This window comes from Eublepharis macularius, chromosome 9 (genome assembly GCF_028583425.1).
Source record: "Eublepharis macularius isolate TG4126 chromosome 9, MPM_Emac_v1.0, whole genome shotgun sequence".
NCBI classification, from domain to species: Eukaryota; Metazoa; Chordata; class Lepidosauria; order Squamata; family Eublepharidae; genus Eublepharis; species Eublepharis macularius.
Window position 1 is genome coordinate 8348931 of NC_072798.1, and position 18418 is coordinate 8367348.

Consider the following 18418-nt stretch of genomic DNA (forward strand, 5'->3'; position numbering starts at 1 on the left):
AACTCCTCTGGATCTGTGTTTTAGGTGGTAGCCGTATTGGTCTGCAGTAGAGCAGCAGGATTGAATCCTGTTAGCACTTTAAGAGACCAACAAGATTTTCGGGTGTAAGCTTTTGAGAATCAAATGTGAAGAAGGAAGCTCTGACGCTTGAAAGTTTACACCATGAAAATCCTGTTGGTCTCTAAAGTACCACTAGTCTCAAATCCTGCTGTGATGTAGGTGCCTGATACGGGATCTCGGAGCCGTCGAAATGTGAACTTAACTTCCCTCTTCCTGGGATAGTCACGTTTTCGAGCTGCAGGTTTCTGGTGTTTAAATTGCCTGTCTGGAAAGTGTGATTAGTTGTGGCTTGTGTCCATGTGTATGATCATGTTACACTCTACTGTTCTACAGTCTGTCTGTTAATTCTTTTGTAGAAGTATATTTGTATTGCATAAGCAAAATGCAATAGTTGGAAAATCACATACAACATACACAGATTTTAGTTTGTATACATAACACACGTTCTAAGATTGCAAATAATAATCCGTAATAATGTGGTATTCTCCAGTGCCCAGGGATATAATGTACCATTTGTGTGGAAAAGTTATGGGATGTGTTGCTGTTTTTCCCCAAGCCATCATAGGTTCCTTTATCCCAGATTCAGATTTTGGAATGCTTCAGTTTTGTAGCGTAAAAGCATATACCTGACATTATATTAAGAGTGATAGTTTTAATTCCCGTATATTTGACTGCAAGCTGAAGAAAACAGTTAAAAGCTCTTTTGTTACTGATTGGTGGTTTCCATCTTTCTTTCTAAACAAAGAAATAAGAATTTAAATTTGCACCTGGTGCCTCAAACCTACTGATTGCAGTGAAACATGTAAGTGCATTTTGAACGGTATCTTTGGATTGCCCTTTCTAAACTTTGCCTGGCACTCATTACGAAGTAAGCAGGGTGGCTTGTTTAGTGGTGTTTCCCCCCACTTAACTGAGTAGGTGTATAGTAGGACAGTAGTGATGAAAGTGGTGAGAGTTAGCCTGAGGTGAAGGTACAACAATAGTATGAGAGCAATTTTTACAGACTGCTGAAGTCACCCCAAATGTGGCCTTGATGTCGTGTTAAGCTGCACGAGCACAGCACTTGATTTTTCAAAAAAAGAACAAGCCTATGTAGGAGTCCTGTCTTAAAAGGAAGCCACTTATTAATCTTAAATGAGAGGGAATGACCTGCAGTAGTTTATTAATGAGTGTGGCTGACCCTCTCAGTTCAGAGTTATTTTTCCCCCTATTAAAGAGGCATGGCCAAACATGACAAAGGTGGTCCTGAGGTGGGGGAGACGCAAGACCAGCCGCACCTATGAGTTCCTCCCTCATTGACTCCATGGTGGGGAATGCCCTTTCAAAAAACTCAGCCTTGTCCTCTGTGGAGAATGAGATGGTGGTGTCTGTATGGTATATTATACACTGGCCTCGCAGCTGAACCCGTGTTGGCTGAAGCCCCCGACACCTCTGGGTTTCAGAGACTGCACGCAATGTGCGAAGGGGCCACGTGGTGTTTAATTCTGCCACAGTAGGATGCCTTAAGCATTTGACATAGCCTAGGCACTTATTTGCTGCTTCAGAAATTGTTGAGATGCTTTCAGACAAAGGATCAGGTGGACCAACTTGCTGGACTCCCATAGGACCAAGCTAGTCCCTATGTTGATTTTTGCTAGTACAACTGAGTAGAATAATCAGCAGATGTAGCACAACATACACACCTGTGTTCTTCAGCAAGTTTATGCTCCAGCAAGATTCCCTTTCTTCTCTGTCTTTTAATGCTGAGTACAGACATTACTTCCTTTAAAGATCTGGGAGCTGTTTGAAAGAGATCAGTGCACAACGGTATATTCTCTCCATGGACAACAGGTATTTGTATTGTTTCAAAAATGTGCAGGACTTATTTGACCAAAGACAACATTCAGACAAATGTTTTTTTTTATCATGGGGCACAAAATATCCATATAGTCACTTTTAATTCTCTCAAATCTAGTTATATTCCAGCATAAATTAAGACATAGACTAGAGCTCTCATTGTCAAAAGTGGAATCAGCTTAGTTCAAAAGTGGAATCAGCTGCCTAGGGAGGTGGTGAGCTCCCCTTCACTGGCAGTTTTCAAGAAGAGGCTGGATGAATACTTGTCAGAGATGCTTTAGGCTGATCCTGCACTGGGCAGGGGGTTGGACTAGATGGTCTGTATGGCCCCTTCCAACTCTATGATTCTATGATTGTCAAGCTTTGTACATTGCTTGACACAGTGTGTATGTTTTGTGTCACATTTCATTCCCTATTAGTTGTGCATTCTAATTTTTGCCTTTAAAGTTTTGCATTGGTTCTTTGCTGAGAAAATGCATGCCTACATAATGGGAGCAAGAGTCCAGTTCATACCCTACCACAAATTTTGCTAGTTTTATAGGTGCTGCTGGACTCCTACTCTTTTCTACTGCTACAGACAGACTCTGATCTAGCTACATAATTGGAGTTATATCTGAAACATAAATAACAGATCTCTTCAGGGAAAGAAAGTTAACTTTTAGAACACTGCTTTTTTATATAGGCTAGATTGTTTTGTTCCATTTACTTCGAAATATTTGTGCACCCTACTATGGACAAAAGTATAGTTTAAAGACAGAATGTTAAGGAGATAACTGGTCTGGTGGCAGATCTATCTGACTTAAAGGAAACAGAACAAGAGCTGGCTTTATCAGGGGGAATGAGATTATTGTATTCTAGAACTAATTATCTGAGCTGAGAATATAATCTGGGACTTTCAGTAGCTTTTTACATTTGGGACTGGGAAGTGGTACCCAAAGTAATAACTGGGCTAAACAAAATCTGTAGAGAAATATTCAGAATCTTCGAGAAGGACATCTTGAAATTTATTGCTTGTGGGACAGCTCCAGTGCTTGTGTTGTCATCAGTTCCCTGATTCAAAAGATCTCAGCAATAGCGTCCAGGGTTTGTCTTCCTGTGAATGTGCGCATGTTATGTTCCAGGTATATCTGCAGATATTTCCAAAAGGGCAGATATGTTCTCAGATCAACTTTGGAGTTTGCCTTGATACCAGGTGTGTTAGGAACCCAGCGAAAGGGGGAGAGATGCCTAGATGCTGCTCCATCTCTTGATTCTCTGGTTGTCTCCCACCCGGCACTAAGGCCACTTGCAGCCAGCTGTAGTCAAGTGCAGAGCACAGCATTGTACTACTTCTCTCCGTCAGTTTCCTGAAAGGATATGGTTGGGATGTGCTTAGAAGCAATTACGGCATACCCAGAAGCAGTAGGGGCACTGCTGCCCAATGAAGGAAGCAGCAGAAGTGAGCCTAGGGTGGTTGCCAGGCAATTATCTCTCTGCAGTGCCTTGTCTGGTTACCTTCCCTGCGCTTTCTGCTTCCTGGAGAGAAGCATAACCAGCTGGCTTCAGTAAAGAAAGCAGTAGCATCCGCATTGGAGGAGACCGCAGGGGGGCATAGATAGGGGCCACATCCCCGGCAGTAGTAGCATTTCCTAAATGGCTCTCTGTATTAGCTATCTACATTGGGTCCTGTTACAATTACAGTGCAGAAAGTACAATTACAGGACCCAGTGGCATCAACTACACTGTCTCTGGCTCTTACAGCTGCTCATCCTCCAATCTGATATATGCCCTCATGTGCCAACAATGTCCTTCTGCTCTGTACATTGGACAAACCAGCCAACCTCCACGCAAAAGAATAAATGGACACAAATCTGACATTAGAAATGGCAACGTCCAGAAACCAGTGGGAGAACACTTCAATCTACCAGGACATTCCATCAAAGACTTAAAGGTCACTGTAGTTCAACAGAAACCTTTCAAAAACAAAATCCAACGGGAAGCTGCTGAATTGGAATTCATATGCAAATTTGACTCTGTCAAGCTGGGACTGAATAGGGACTATGAATGGTTATCTCATTATCACAGGTAACTGATTTCCTTTACAGAGGCGGGGTCAGGGGGAATCCAGTGGCACCTGATGTGGGCTTTCGAGGACCACAGTTCTCTTTGTCAGATGCATCTGGTGGGGAGGGCTGTGGTTATCAAAGGCTTGTGCTGCAGTGGAATTGTATGGTCTTGGTGGTGCTGCTGAACTCTTTTTGATTTTGCCACTACAGACTAACACGGCAAACTCCTTTGAAGCTTTACACAAGCAAACTGATCCCCACACCAAAAGGAGCTGTCTGCATCTCCATATCAAAGGAGTTGTTTACATCCCCCCTCTCCTTCTCCCCCCCTCCCCTCCCCTCCCCTCTATATTTGACCAGTTTCCTTCTGCCCTCCATGCATCTGACGAAGAGAACGTGATTCTCGAAAGCTTATGCTACAATAAAATTGGTTAGTCTTAAAGGTGCTACTGGACTCTTTTTTATTTTGCATTAGCTATCTGTGCCGTATCTGGAGCTGATGCATCACTCCTCATAAAATTTGCAGCGTTGCCTCCCTGCAATAGTTGAGCTTTCTTTCAGGAAATTGTATGCACGGATGCATCTGGCCACATGCGTTCCTCATTTGTAGCCACAAAGTTTGATCAGAAGTAACTGATGGAAGTGTACGCAACATGGCTTCTCTCCTATCCCTTTCAAACCTCAACCAATCATTTGTCCTCCTTCAAAGGCAAGATTTGTTGCAGTAATCCTAGGGGGGGGGGGTGCATGTGGCAGGGATTGGTACAAACTGCTCGGTCAGGACTCCGAGCCTGAGCAAGAATTTTGAATGTCTCTGTGCAGAAAGTACTTTTTCATAAGTATTAAATCATTTGAAATCAGGTTTGTCTGCCTCAGGTTCTCAGTGGAGTTGATGTATGTTTGTGAGGGGGGGGTGGGATAATCTCCTTGCTTTACTGAGGGAAACCAGAAAAAAATTGGAATATGATAATCCACGTTCTGTTTTAAGATTAAATGTAAAATGGCACAACTTTGTTTTATGTGCCCCTCTTCCTAAAATAGTGTGCGGCACAAGAGGCAGCTGATGTGGCTGTTACTTATTTTTTTTAATGCCTCATTTCATGAAAGCATATTTGTTCTAAGCCTTCACATACAAATGCCTTGCCTTACTGTCCTCCAAAGCCATCCTTTTTCTTAGAATTAACATTGCAGATATGAATGTTTTGCAATTTCTTTGTTGTATGACATAGGTACATGTGAGATGCAAGTTACCTCTACGCTATGCCTGCAGCATGCACCCTTATTTAAGAAAACCAGTCAAAAATCTATTTCAGTTCTCTGATGCATTATTTTTTTCTTGCACTGAAGTCTGAGGCATTTTATTTCTAAACTGCTTTTTCTCTCAAAAAACATAATCCTATTATATCTAGCGCAAACATGGCTTCACAAAAGTGACCTTGATGGTCCTTCATGGTCTCAGATGAGAAATCATATGCTAAATGCAGCCATTAAAGGCATGGGGGTGGGGGAGACATTAGAGGAAGTGAGGCATCCGGAAAAAGTTATCACAGAAACTAGAAGGTGGAAAAGTACTGCTGGTAGTGGGCTCATACTTGCCTTGTACACTGGACTCTGGACACCAGGCACTGGGAGTGAGTGAGCCATCATTTTCATAATTGTAGCCCATTTCTGCTTTTCTGTCGAGGCTGGCTTTGTTCATGCAATGTATCTAAGAAGTGAAAAGGGTGGGACTATTTGGTAGAGAAGCGGGCTAGGGGATCCAACAGGAAAGACTTAAACAGAATCAGGGAATCTCACTGGCCAAGGGTGGAAAGTGCCATCAAATCGCTGCTGACTTATGGTGATCCAGTAGGGTTTTCAAGCCAAGAGATGTTCAGAGGTGGTTTGCCACTGCCTGCCTCTGCGTACCAACTGTGCACTTCCTTGGTGGACTGCTGTCCAATTTCTAACCAGGACTGACCCTGCTTAGCTTCCACGATGTGATGAGATCACCCTAGCCTGGGTCATCCAGCTCAGGGCCAAGTGTTACTAGGGTTCTGGAAGTCTCTTAGAGCGGAACTACAAGTGACAAAAGGCACAGGTTGGACACTTGCCAGCTTCCCTCAAGTTTTGATGGGAAATGTAGGCAGCTTGGCGGAATGTTGGACAAGTGACAGTTGAAAAGTCCATTGGACAGCAGTCAGAGAGCCAAGCTGCGAGACTAGGATGCCTACATTTCCCGCCAAAACTTGAGGGAAGCTGACAAGTGTCCAACCTGTGCCTTTTGTCACTTGTAGTTCCGCTCTCAGACATGTGGTTAAGCACATTGGTTCAGATTACTGTTGTTGTTAAGTCAGGCATGGAAAGCTGGGCACAAACACCAGGGAGCTGGGCCAGAAGAGCATGTGCATGAGCAGTTACTGCTTCGTTCTTTCTCTTACACTTGCCTACTTGCGAACCTACCTGTCATCTTACAGTGCTGTAGGTCAGCCTCCATCCAGTGCCAGGTGAAAATCTCACAGCTGTTCTCACTCATTCTGTATTGCTTGGTTGGCAGTCATGCTTTGAACCCAAGCAAGTGCTTTGCAACTTCTAAATGGCTTCAAGTTCTCATTATTTTTCACAACCGTGCCTTGTGAGTGGTTCAGGATCTCAGCCTGGGATATGGGGGACACCGAGTGGCTGTTAGGGAGCCACCTCAGAGCGGAACCACAAGTGACAAAAGGCACAGGTTGGACACTTGTCAGCTTCCCTCAAGTTTTGATGGGAAATGTAGGTGTCCTGGTCTTGCAGCTTGGCTCTCCGACTGCTGTCCAATGGACTTTTCAACTGTCACTTGTCCAACATTCCGCCAAGCTGCCTCCATTTCCCATCAAAACTTGAGGGAAGCTGACAAGTGTCCAACCTGTGCCTTTTGTCACTTGTGGTTCCGCTCTCAGTGTCCTGTGGAGAACTTCAGTGGGGAGTTTCTATGCAGAGTCTGTTTTGCTGTCCTCTGGGCCCTCGCTGTGTGATAACTCTTGCCAGCTGATGCTCACCAAACCAAATAAATCTCATATTTTGCTTCCGAGTGTGGCAGCTTCTAAAGCTTTATTAATTTATAGCAGCAAATTTTACTCAACAGTTACAGTTCCAGAGCAAAATTCTGTGTGTAAATACTGCCAGTTGTAGTGTCTCTGTAATGTCTATTTTATACGATGACTGGAAACCGGGTTTGGGATTGTTAGTTTCAGGTGCACCGTTGTTTCTTACCTATCTTTTCTTCCCATTATCTTGCTTACTGTTTAAAGGTGTTTGTGAGTCTTTGATGTAGCCTCAAAAGTTTTTCTGTGAGGGAGCATGATCACCTTCATGAACAACTCTGACAGCGAGGAGGAAGCCTGCGACGAGAGGACATCCCTGATGTCAGCGGAGAGCCCCCTTGTACCATCTTACCACGATGGCGTGCAAGCACCCGAAACAGCCGAAACTCACACACATCGGGTAGGTCTGCCTTATGTCTGGAAAGAAATGCCAGTTTTGAGAAAATGCTGATCACTACGTGTGGGGAAGGGTCTTCCTACGTCAACATTGTCGAATTATGTTCTCCTTGCAGAAACGGCACACTAGCAGCAGTCACAGCTCGAACAAAGCTGAAGACGGCAGCGCGTCTGACTTAGAAAGAGCTCCAGTTGGACACGTCCTGGATAACGAAGAGGAAGAGTTGACCTTAAAATATGGAGCCAAACATGTGATCATGCTTTTTGTGCCTGTCACGCTTTGCATGATTGTGGTTGTTGCGACCATAAAATCGGTGCGTTTCTATACTGAAAAGAATGGGCAGCTGTAAGTAATGCTTGACTAATCCTAACATACTAAATCGGACATGTGATCTGTATCTTATTGCTGTAACACCCAATACAAAAACCCTTCTTGCATTTGATGCCATGTACTTGGGGGGGGGGGGAGAAAGTGAGGGGAAACTTTGAGATGGAATTTTGAAGGAGCTGGGTGTAGCTTTTGCTAAACAATATCAGCAGATTTGATAGAATAAATATGTAAGGTTTCAGTTACTAAGGGTGAGAGGGCACGAGTGTCCGGAAAGAGACACTATGGCCATTTCCACACACATTGAATAATGCACTTTCAATGCACTTTCGCAATCCTTTTGAAGTGGATTTTTTGTTCCACGCATGGAAAATCAGTTTCAAATGTTCACTAAAGTGTATTGAAAGTGGATTATCCAACGTGTGTGGAAGCAGCCTATGTAAGACTTCTCATGATTAATCACTGTGAGTCCAGACCATCTGTAGGAAGGATAATACTTCTTAATGAGATGCATGGTTTGTGTGAAGAACTTGACAGTGGCTTGCAAACAGTGAAGAATCGTGGAATCTTCCACCCTCTCGTCTTGTTGATCTATTTCATTTTTGAATGCGTCAGTTCAATTCTGTTATCTCAATGAATATTTAGTCTTGAACAAAATAACATTGCTTCAAGGTTTTCCACACTGTGGGCAAATAGTAAATATGCCTTAGTGTTTCAGGAAGATATCCAGAAATCATCTATGTGGTGTTTCCATCACTGTTCCCGTAATAATGGTGAGGCAGAATGTGATGAACAGGACTGGCTGCAGCCACCTCTCCTGAGAGACAGCCAATGGGAGCAGGAGGAATGCTGAACCAATGAGAGTTAGAGACCATTGGCAGAAAAAGAGGGCCTTTTACAAGTGATGCCGTACACAGGTTGGACACTTGTCAGATTCCCTCAAGTTTTGATGGGAAATGTAGGCGCCCTGGTTTTACAGCTTGGCTCTCCATTACAGCTGCAAGACCAGGATGCCTACATTTCCCATCAAAAATTGAGGGAAGCTGACAAGTGTCCAACCTGTGTACAGCGTCACTTGTAGCTTGGCTCTTAGAGACAGAGCTAAGCTACGTGAGGTGGAGCATGTGAAGGGAGTGGCAATATTAGCTGGGAAGCTGTGTTTTAAAAGAGATCAGAAGGCTTTGTCTATCCCCCCCCCGTCTCTCTGTCTCTGTCTCTCTCTCGAGATGTTGTTGATTAGTGCAACTCTGGTAAGATGGAGAAGTGGATAGAGTAGACACTGGGAGTAAAGGAGGCAGCATCATGAAAGTGGGTTTGTGATGTATGTGGAGGGAGTGAGAAGTCAGCTAAGGGCCAAGCTACAAGTGACGCCTGGCACAGGTTGGACATTTGTCAGCTTCCCTCAAGTTTTGATGGGAAATGTAGGCATCCTGGTTTTACAGCTTGGCTCTCCATTACAGCTGCAAGACCAGGATGCCTACATTTCCCATCAAAACTTGAGGGAAGCTGACAAGTGTCCAACCTGCGTCAGGCGTCACTTGTAGCTTGGCTCTCAGTTCCTTGGGTATCGTGTACTGAAATACAAACGCCTCTTCCATCCCTTTTTAGTGATAAAAATGTAATAGTATATAAACTGGCAATCTGCTATCTTTTAATGATATCCCAAAAGTCTGATGCTAGAGGAGGGGGCTGTTTGTGGTAGGATCCATTGCAAGGTCAAAGATTACCATTATTACTGTGACCTTTCTGTTTTGATCTCGGATGTTGGGTTCAGTGTTACTGCTGCTCTGTCACACAATTTACAGGGCTAAATTTGTCTTGATGGAAAAGGTGTTCATGAAACCCACCTTTTATACCAATGTTGTGGCTCTCTTCCAGGATTTATACCCCATTTACTGAAGACACACCCTATGTAGGCCAACGACTCTTGAACTCTGTGTTGAACACCATCATCATGATCAGTGTGATAGTAGTAATGACAATCTTCTTGGTTTTGTTGTATAAATACCGTTGCTACAAGGTAAGGTTGATGAATAGGCCTCTCAGCTGATGAATATTTTGAATTGATTGGCTTTGGTCTTTTGCCTGATTTTTCAGAAACAGATGAAATTTACAGGAGTGTTTATAATAGACTTCTGTAATTAACTAAAGGCAGAGGTGTAACCATTGTCACAGTGGGCACTTGCAGTCTGCCTTATGTGCATACGGACATACCTACCTCCGAATCAAATGCTAGTCCAGCCATCTGTTTTGCCTCTTGCATCATGTTTTAGATGGACTATGCATTATATCCTCTAATTCTGAAGTGCAGCCAGCAGGATGGAGGCAAACAAAAGAAAGCAGGAGGGTTTAGCATGCTGGGGCAAATCTCAGATGCGCAGGGGGAAAAAAAACCCCTTCCTTTACTCTCTCAATAGGGACAACCCCCTCCAAAATAAGGAGAAGGCACGCATGCTGCCACAGTCTACTGCCACCTTGAGGGCAGAGCACAGGCTCAAGCCCAGACTTTGCCTAGAGGCTGTTATACTGAAGAGACGTAGTTTACAGGTTACTTCCCTTTGGTGCAGAACTGAGGTTCCTTAGCACTGAGAGCAGAACCACAAGTGACAAAAGGCACAGATTGGACACTTGTCTGCTTCCCTCAAGTTTTGATGGGAAATGTAGGCATCCTGGTCTTGCAGCTTGGCTCTCTGACTGCTGTCCAACGGACTTTTCAACTGTCACTTGTCCAACATTCCGCCAAGCTGCCTACATTTCCCATCAAAACTTGAGGGAAGCTGACAAGTGTCCAATCTGTGCCTTTTGTCACTTGTGGTTCTGCTCTGAGAACAGCTCTGAAGAATCTCTGTGAGAGGTCCATACGGTGAAGAGACTGACGGAGGAAGGAGAAATGCTACCCCCTAGATCCTTATCTGTATGACTCGGTGTGGTTTGACAGGCTTTAGCTATCCAGGGAGAATTGCAAAGCTGGTGGAGAAAGAGGGAGATTCCCAACCCCTTACGATCCCCCAAATTAGGCACTAATTTTGATGCATTATGCATTCATAGTTAAATTCAGAAAAACTGCTGCAAAACCCTGAGATTAAGTGGAATGGAAGTGTGTGGGTGCTAGCCAATAAATGTTGCCCCCACCCAACTTTCCCCCCAGTTTAAACTGAAGCTACGTGTTCTTCTTCAGAGCTTGTTCTGGGGTAGAAAAATGTTTGCACTAAACATGCTGAGAGCTCTTTCAAAGAGCCTTTGCCACTCTTAAAAAATTGCCTGTATTCACCCTAAAAATTATTTGTGTGACTTCCAAAATTATGTTGTAATATATTATGTAGCTACTATGTTTAGGTTCCAAATTAATGTGTTCTTTGTTGAACTAGATTTGCTTCCACAGACAAGATCTTCCGACTCAAAGTGCTGCCCAGTTTTCCTTTTTGGCTGTAGCTACTCTTAATGAGAGAGCTGCATTGCATTCAGATAGTATGTGGCATGATATGCTAGTCATACAGTACCTACATTCCTTTTTCAAGAATTTGGAAATGGCTTCTTGGAGCTTCAGAAATGGAAGTAGTAACCTAGTGATTAGGAGGCAAAAGGGGCAAATATCAGTTCTTACTCTTCTTTTGCATAGATTGTAGTGGCAAGGAAGGGGGTACATAATGACTTTTGTTGAAAGCAGTAAAGTCAGCATTCAGGATGGATGCAGAATACAGTAGAGACTTCTGAATCTAATTATTTTTATAGTTGTCCACAACCTTTTAAGTAATCCAAATTTGGGTCAATAAGAAAGTTGTTTCCATGGTTATTGCACTGCTGTAAAATTCTGTAAGAGTTTCTCTCCCTCCCTTCACAAATGAAAATAATTATGTTGACCAAATGAATTTCCCTTTATTCCAAAGTAGGCCAAGAGATTTTATTATACTGAAGCATGAAATTGTTGTTCTTAAACAAGCGGACACAACTTAGTAACCTATTGAGCTGTATGCAGCCCATCAACCTTATATGGCGTAGCAGTGCAGAGGCTTGGCATCATGCTATCAGTCTCAGACTACAACACCCTTGCCCTGATGTGTGGTGGGTGGGCTTCGTTTAGCTGGGAGGGGGTCACATGCAGGCATATTCATAAACAATAGGTAACAATTGGCAGGTTCCTATTAACAGCATGGAGAAGTGTGGCGATTGTGGCTTTTTGGCAGACTTAAAAAGCTTCTATGCCAGATTTGATTTTAAGAGGCAGCTCATGAGGCCTTGTTAATTGCTGGTTTCTTATGATCTCCAGGGACCTTCCCAAGGAATTTTAACGAAGGAAAGATAACCAGATGTCCTAATATTTAATCAAGGAGTTGGAAGAAATGCTTTTGATTTTTTTTGTATAAAATGGAATGAAATCCTGCCCTCAAGTCATAGTTGACTTATAGTGACCCCTGGTGGGGTTTTCATGGCAAGAGACTAACAGAGGTGGTTTGCCATTGCCTGCCTCTGCAATCTTGGTCTTTGTTGAAGGTCTCCCATTCAATTACTAACCTATAACACAAGACAAAATACAAGCCTTAGCTAAACTTTAGTTTAAATGGTAACCTACTGAGGGATTTATAGTTGAAGAATAAGATTAACAGTGCAAGCCTGAACACAGTTACACTCTTCTATGTCATTAAAGTCAGTGGGCTTAGACAGTTGTAACTTCGCTTATGGATTATGCTTTAAAGCTTGAGTCCTGTGTATGTTTACATCGGTGTGGTTACTTCCAAATAAACATTTCACGTTTTCTGCGCGACGACGCGCGACGTTTCGCGAGGCGGGGGGCCGTCTGGAATCGGCCATGGTTAGGGTCAGGTTGAGAGATAAATCTATTAACTAACAATTAAGTTATATGTTCCAGCCAAGAAAATATTGAATAAAAGTGGGCTTGTGAGAGAGAGAACTGAGGGAATGTATCTAAGCTGTAGGAATGGGAAATTTAGAGATATATCTGCATGCTATGGTGGGGGAGTGAAAAAGAGGAACATGACAATATCAAAAGAAAACTGGTCAGGTGCTGTCGTTGGATAGTGACTGGCACCTGGTTTATGTTAGACTGTTCACTGTTTTCTGAATAAAACAATTAAGCAGCATCTCTGCTTTCTTTTCTTTTCAGCAGTAACAGGATTGCTGAAAAGAAAAGAAAGATGGCTGTCCTTCCCCTTGCAAAAGTATTTTATCCCTACTCTGATCAGATCCAATTAGATGATGATAACAGTGATAACATTTGATTTTTATGCCACCCTTCAGGATGACTTAACAACCACTTAGAGCAATTTACAAAGCATGCCATTATCCCACAACAAAACACCCTGTGAGGTGGGTGGGGCTAAGAGAGCTAGAAGCTGTGACTGAGCCAAGGTCGCCCAGCTGGCTTCAAGTGGAGGAGTGGGGAATCAAACCCAATTCTCCAGATTAGAGTCCTGCTGCTCTTAACTATTACACCAAACTGGCTGTCTGTCAGAAGCAGTCTTTGGAACTAGTCCTGAAACTTCAGATGGTACAGAACGTAACAGCAAGATTGACTGGCATAAACTACATAGGACATGTATTGTCAGTTTTAAAGGAACTATATTTCTGCCAATTTATTCCTAGGTGCAATTGAAAACTAACGTTTAAATTCTAGGTGCCAAGTAAATACTTTCCTTTGTATAGGCTTTGTATTTATTGTTCTTTGTGTCTTATTTTAGTTGGCCTGTGTTGAAATGATTTTACAATACTTAAAAAAAATGCCCCATCAAAATTGTTTGTTTGTGCCTTTTATGCTACTATTTTATTCTGCTATTGTGGCTGTTGATTCTAGTGGTTTTGTTACACATTTTAATGTTTGGGGACGTGTTTCTGGAGACAAAGCTAATAAGAAACCTAAATCTAATTTTAAAAAATGGTCCTCTCACCAAGAATATCCTTTCATTGAACAGTTTATTCATGGCTGGCTGATTCTCTCATCTTTGATGCTGCTGTTCTTATTCACCTACATCTATCTTGGGTAAGTGAGGGCCCCTAATGGTTAGGTGTTTTAGCAATTTCTTAAACTTTATTTGACGAATTCTCCTAAGCTTTTGCCCCTTGAGGTACAAAGGTAGGGATCAGTGGTAGTCATCTTGCATGAACAACAGAACGTTTAGAAGGAAAGAGTATGTGCCTATGTCATCTTTTTGCTTTCTCTTAATCTTAGAAATTGCCATTGCTTTCCTTGTATTAATAAAACACTTTTAAAAAATCTGTATGAATAATTAATACCCTCATGTGACAGTATGTAGCAATTTCATTCATTTTATAGACCAGTTATTTGTATGTAATGAGATTGGTCAGCTTTATCACTTCAGACAGGAAAATGGATGAGGATTTCCCATATAGCGGAGAGTTTCCCCCTAAATGTGTTGAGACCAACAGAACAGTGGCTTGGAGGTAAACAAGATTTACTGGGCTAGATAGACCAAAAGTTTGAAACGATAGGTTCATTTATCCTGCAGTTATCAAACTGTCACTGCTGAATCAGGCCAATTGCTACTTAACCCCTAATGTATACATGAAGTATCACTGGGGCATGAGATCTTGAGGTGGGAACAAAACCAAGTAGTGAAGATTTGCATGTGTGAAACATTCATCATTGATTGAGATATGAAAGCTCTTTCTACAGTACTCAAATAACCATATTTTCAGTAGCGATAAGGTACAGGTGGGGAATTAGCATCCACAAGCAAAATATGAGAAATCTTTTTTGTATGTGCTAGGGAGGTGTACTTGGGCTTCTAAAAGTCGCTGCATGCTTCAGAAATTTGAATCAACTGATTTAGCCAGGAAAATCGATTCCCATACAGTTCTAAATAGAGTTATACCCTTCTTAGTCAATTGAAGTTGAATGGTTTAGAAGCGCAGAACTACTTAGGATTGCACTACCAGTGTGTTTTTGAACAGACTTTAATGGCAACTTGTGTCACATCCATAAAATTGCAAGGCACTTAATGCTGCTGTTTTTAGCAGGAGACTAGACGTCCTGGTAAAGACTGAACATATATTTGTGATAATACTGGGTTAAGCGAGCGTTTGCCTCTATTAAAGTGCCTTAAACAACCAGAGAAAGATGAAGAGAGGTGAGGCACAAACATCTTAGAGCGGGACCACAAGTGACACCTGACACAGGTTGGACACTTGCCAGCTTCCCTCAAGTTTTGATGGGAAATGTAGGCAGCTTGGCGGAATGTTGGACAAGTGACAGTTGAAAAGCCCATTGGACAGCAGTCAGAGAGCGAAGCTGCGAGACCAGGATGCCTACATTTCCCATTAAAACTTGAGGGAAGCTGACTAGTGTCCAACCTGTGTCAGGCGTCACTTGTGGTCCCGCTCTGAGTCTCCCTCCTTCCAACTCATTTTTTCAGTGTATCTGTATTGTCTCAAGGTGACATGGTAACCTCCCTACATTCCTCACAGGGAAACTCAGTGTAGGTTATGGGGACACAGGTTGTCATTGGAAATGCCTTCTTGCCTCTCATGTAGCGTCTCTGTCCATATTACACTGAACACGTGTATTGCCTGCAAGTACACGTGCAACCTGTTTGTAAGAAAGAGCCAACACTTGTTCACTTTACTGATGAAACTGGGGTCCAGTACTTGGATAAAAGTGGTGTTTAATTCACAGAGTCAGCTGTGCATGTGTTGAATGAAACTTGAGCATTACTCAACACATACATAAAGAAAAAATCAAATGTAACTTGCATATGTGTTCTCTGTAACTTGTAAACAGGACTAGTATCAATGGTTGTTGTGGATTTTCCGGGCTGTATAGCCGTGGTCTTGGCATTGTAGTTCCTGACGTTTCGCCAGCAGCTGTGGCTGGCATCTTCAGAGGTGTAGCACCAAAAGACTGCGAGTGTCACAGTGTGGAAAAGATGTTGGCAGGTCATTTATATCTACTCAGGAGGGGTGGGGTTGGGCTGAGTCATCCTGTAAGATCTTGTACATCTTACAGGATGACTCGGCCCAACCCCACCCCTCCTGAGTCCACACTGTGACACTGAGAGATCTCTGTCTTTTGGTGCTACACCTCTGAAGATGCCAGCCACAGCTGCTGGCGAAACGTCAGGAACTACAATACCAAGACCACGGCTATACAGCCCGGAAAATCCACAACAACCATCGTTCTCTGGCCGTGAAAGCCTTTGACAATATATAGGACTAGTATCATTTACACTCTGTTATGATGTGATAGCATTGTGCATTTCTCTATCTATTGTTTGGCTGCTGCTTTTTTAAAAAAAATATTCAGTTTAGTTAGCCAAATAATAATTAACAACGTAATAGTGTAACAACACAATACAAATCAACAAGCGAATATGACAAGGCTATCTCAGAAGTCTAAAACATTGACATATTGATAAAATTATTGAGAAATAACATAACTTTTAGTACAAAATATACCTTACTTTGATTTAAGGTAACAAAAAAAAATATAGGTGTTTAGGAGGATGAATTTCATTGACAATTAAGAATTCAAAAAATGGAAACCATTTAGATACATTGGGCAGAGGAGTGCTTGATTAATAGTTTCTGAAATCTTTCATTGAATGTAAAAGTCCCATAATCTAATTAACCACCTATCAGTGGAGAGGATTTTGGGTGATTTCCAGTGGGATGCCAGCAAAGACTTGGCAGCCATCAAAAAATTACAAATTAACTCTTTCCTTATATTAAGGATGTCTACAGTCTCCCATTGGTTCAGAAAAATTAGTTTGGGGTTGAGGGGGATTGAATATCCAGTGATCTCTTGTATATTCCTGAGGATTTCCTTCCAAAAATTCTTGATGTAGGGGCAGGCCCACCAACAGTGGCTGTTTTGTTAGCAAAATCAAAAAGAGTCCAGTAGCACCTTTAAGACTAACCAATTTTATTTTATTGTAGCATAAGCTTTCGAGAATCAAGTTTTGTTAGCTGGTCGCTACTTCATGTGCTTCTTGGCTAATCTTTTTGATTTACGTTCCATAGTGAAGTGCTAAAGACCTATAACGTGGCTATGGATTACCCTACGTTGTTCTTCGTCATTTGGAATTTCGGAGCTGTTGGGATGATTTGCATCCACTGGAAGGGGCCCTTGCAGCTCCAGCAAGCCTACCTCATCATGATCAGTGCCTTGATGGCTTTAGTTTTCATTAAATACCTGCCAGAATGGTCAGCTTGGGTCATTCTAGGAGCCATATCTGTTTATGGTATGTCTATAAGGACAATTTCTCTTTATGCTTCATATGACATTTCCTTAATATAGGCAGAGAAGCTAACCTAAATGAATGTTTGCACCAGCAGTATTGCACAAAGTCCTTTTGCATTCGTGTATCGTTTATACCACATCCGAGAAAGCATTACTATTTGTGTTCCACTTAAGAGTCAATTTCAGATTTCAGTATGTGTTGGGGGAAGATGAGAAGGGAGTACCTTTGCACCAGTGTGATTCACAATACTCTTACTTACCTGGCGCTCTTCTGGGTTTCTTTCCAAAAAATCAAACACATCAAACGGTATCCAAATCTGTTGCCTGAGTAGGTTGTCTTGCTCCACCTAATGTTGGAGTTGGCCATAAACCTTTTACTTGCATAACTGCCTAGTTGATCAAGAAGCAACAAATCACAGAAGTGGGCAAGAAGTCCTGTACATTGGAGCGATTTTGTAAAATACGTTACCTATAGGTACATTTTTGAGACACTCTTGGAGAGACAGCCTACTAGAAAAATGATACAAAAAGAATGCAAAATACTTGTAATCGCCTTTCCCCCCATCTTTTCCCAGACTTGATGGCAGTTTTATGTCCAAAAGGACCACTCAGAATGTTGGTGGAAACAGCGCAAGAAAGAAATGAGCCCATTTTCCCTGCGCTTATTTATTCCTGTAAGTAAAACATGAAGTTCCTCTGTGCGTGCATGCATGCATGCGTGTATGTGCTGTCCCCACACCCTAGTATGAGAACTAGTAGTAAATTATCAGTCAGCTATAACAGTACAAAATAAGAAAAACGGGTGTATGTCAGAACAGGAACACTTTTCCTGACAACACTTTGAACATAGCCTGCTTGTACATGGGCACACCTATTTGCACCATAGCTGCACCTACAAACACAGAATGTAACATTTAGCACAAAATTCAGCTTTCTGACAATAAAATTGATTTGTGTGCTTCAGAAAATGCTGAAAGGAAGTCGTTTTGACACCAGCTTCCTGCTGTAACTTTGATATGGTGGAAGCTTGCCTTCTCCAGCCATATTTGTCTGAAGAGTCTTGAAGGAACAATGGAGAAAGCATCTATACAAAAGCTTCAGTTGCATTATAGTTCATAAGGCAAGGCTTTTTTTTTTCCGTGCAAAGGAATATTTGTCACGCCTGGGTCAGATCTTTCTTGCCTCTGATACCACTGTGTCATCTCAAAGGCCCCAGTACCGTCAGACTTTCTTGCTTTGTATCTGATTTTGGCTGTAAGAAGGAACTAGTGTGATTTCTCCTCATTTTTAGAAGAGGGGAAACACAAATGCATCACATCCCCAGTAGATTTGTTTGTTTATCCTCTAAAGAACACTTATTTGTTAACACAGAAGCCTAAATGAGAGGCTTCAGTTTTAACAAAAAAAGAGAGAAGACATTGTTTACAAAACCATTCTGTTTATCTCTCTAGACTAGAGTTTCTTGGTTCTCATTGTAGCA

At 42.2% G+C, this 18418-nt stretch overlaps 1 protein-coding gene across 1 annotated transcript in view; it reads left to right on the forward strand.

Moving 5' to 3' along the window:
* LOC129336286 (presenilin-2-like) overlaps positions 1-18418 on the forward strand; it is a 31002-nt gene that overhangs the window by 937 nt on the left and 11647 nt on the right. The window contains exons 2-7 of the mRNA XM_054989412.1: positions 7211-7403; positions 7516-7745; positions 9606-9747; positions 13655-13722; positions 16719-16939; positions 17514-17612. Coding sequence (XP_054845387.1) covers positions 7260-7403; positions 7516-7745; positions 9606-9747; positions 13655-13722; positions 16719-16939; positions 17514-17612 — 904 coding nt within the window. The 5' untranslated portion in view covers positions 7211-7259. The remainder of the gene's footprint in view (positions 1-7210; positions 7404-7515; positions 7746-9605; positions 9748-13654; positions 13723-16718; positions 16940-17513; positions 17613-18418) is intronic.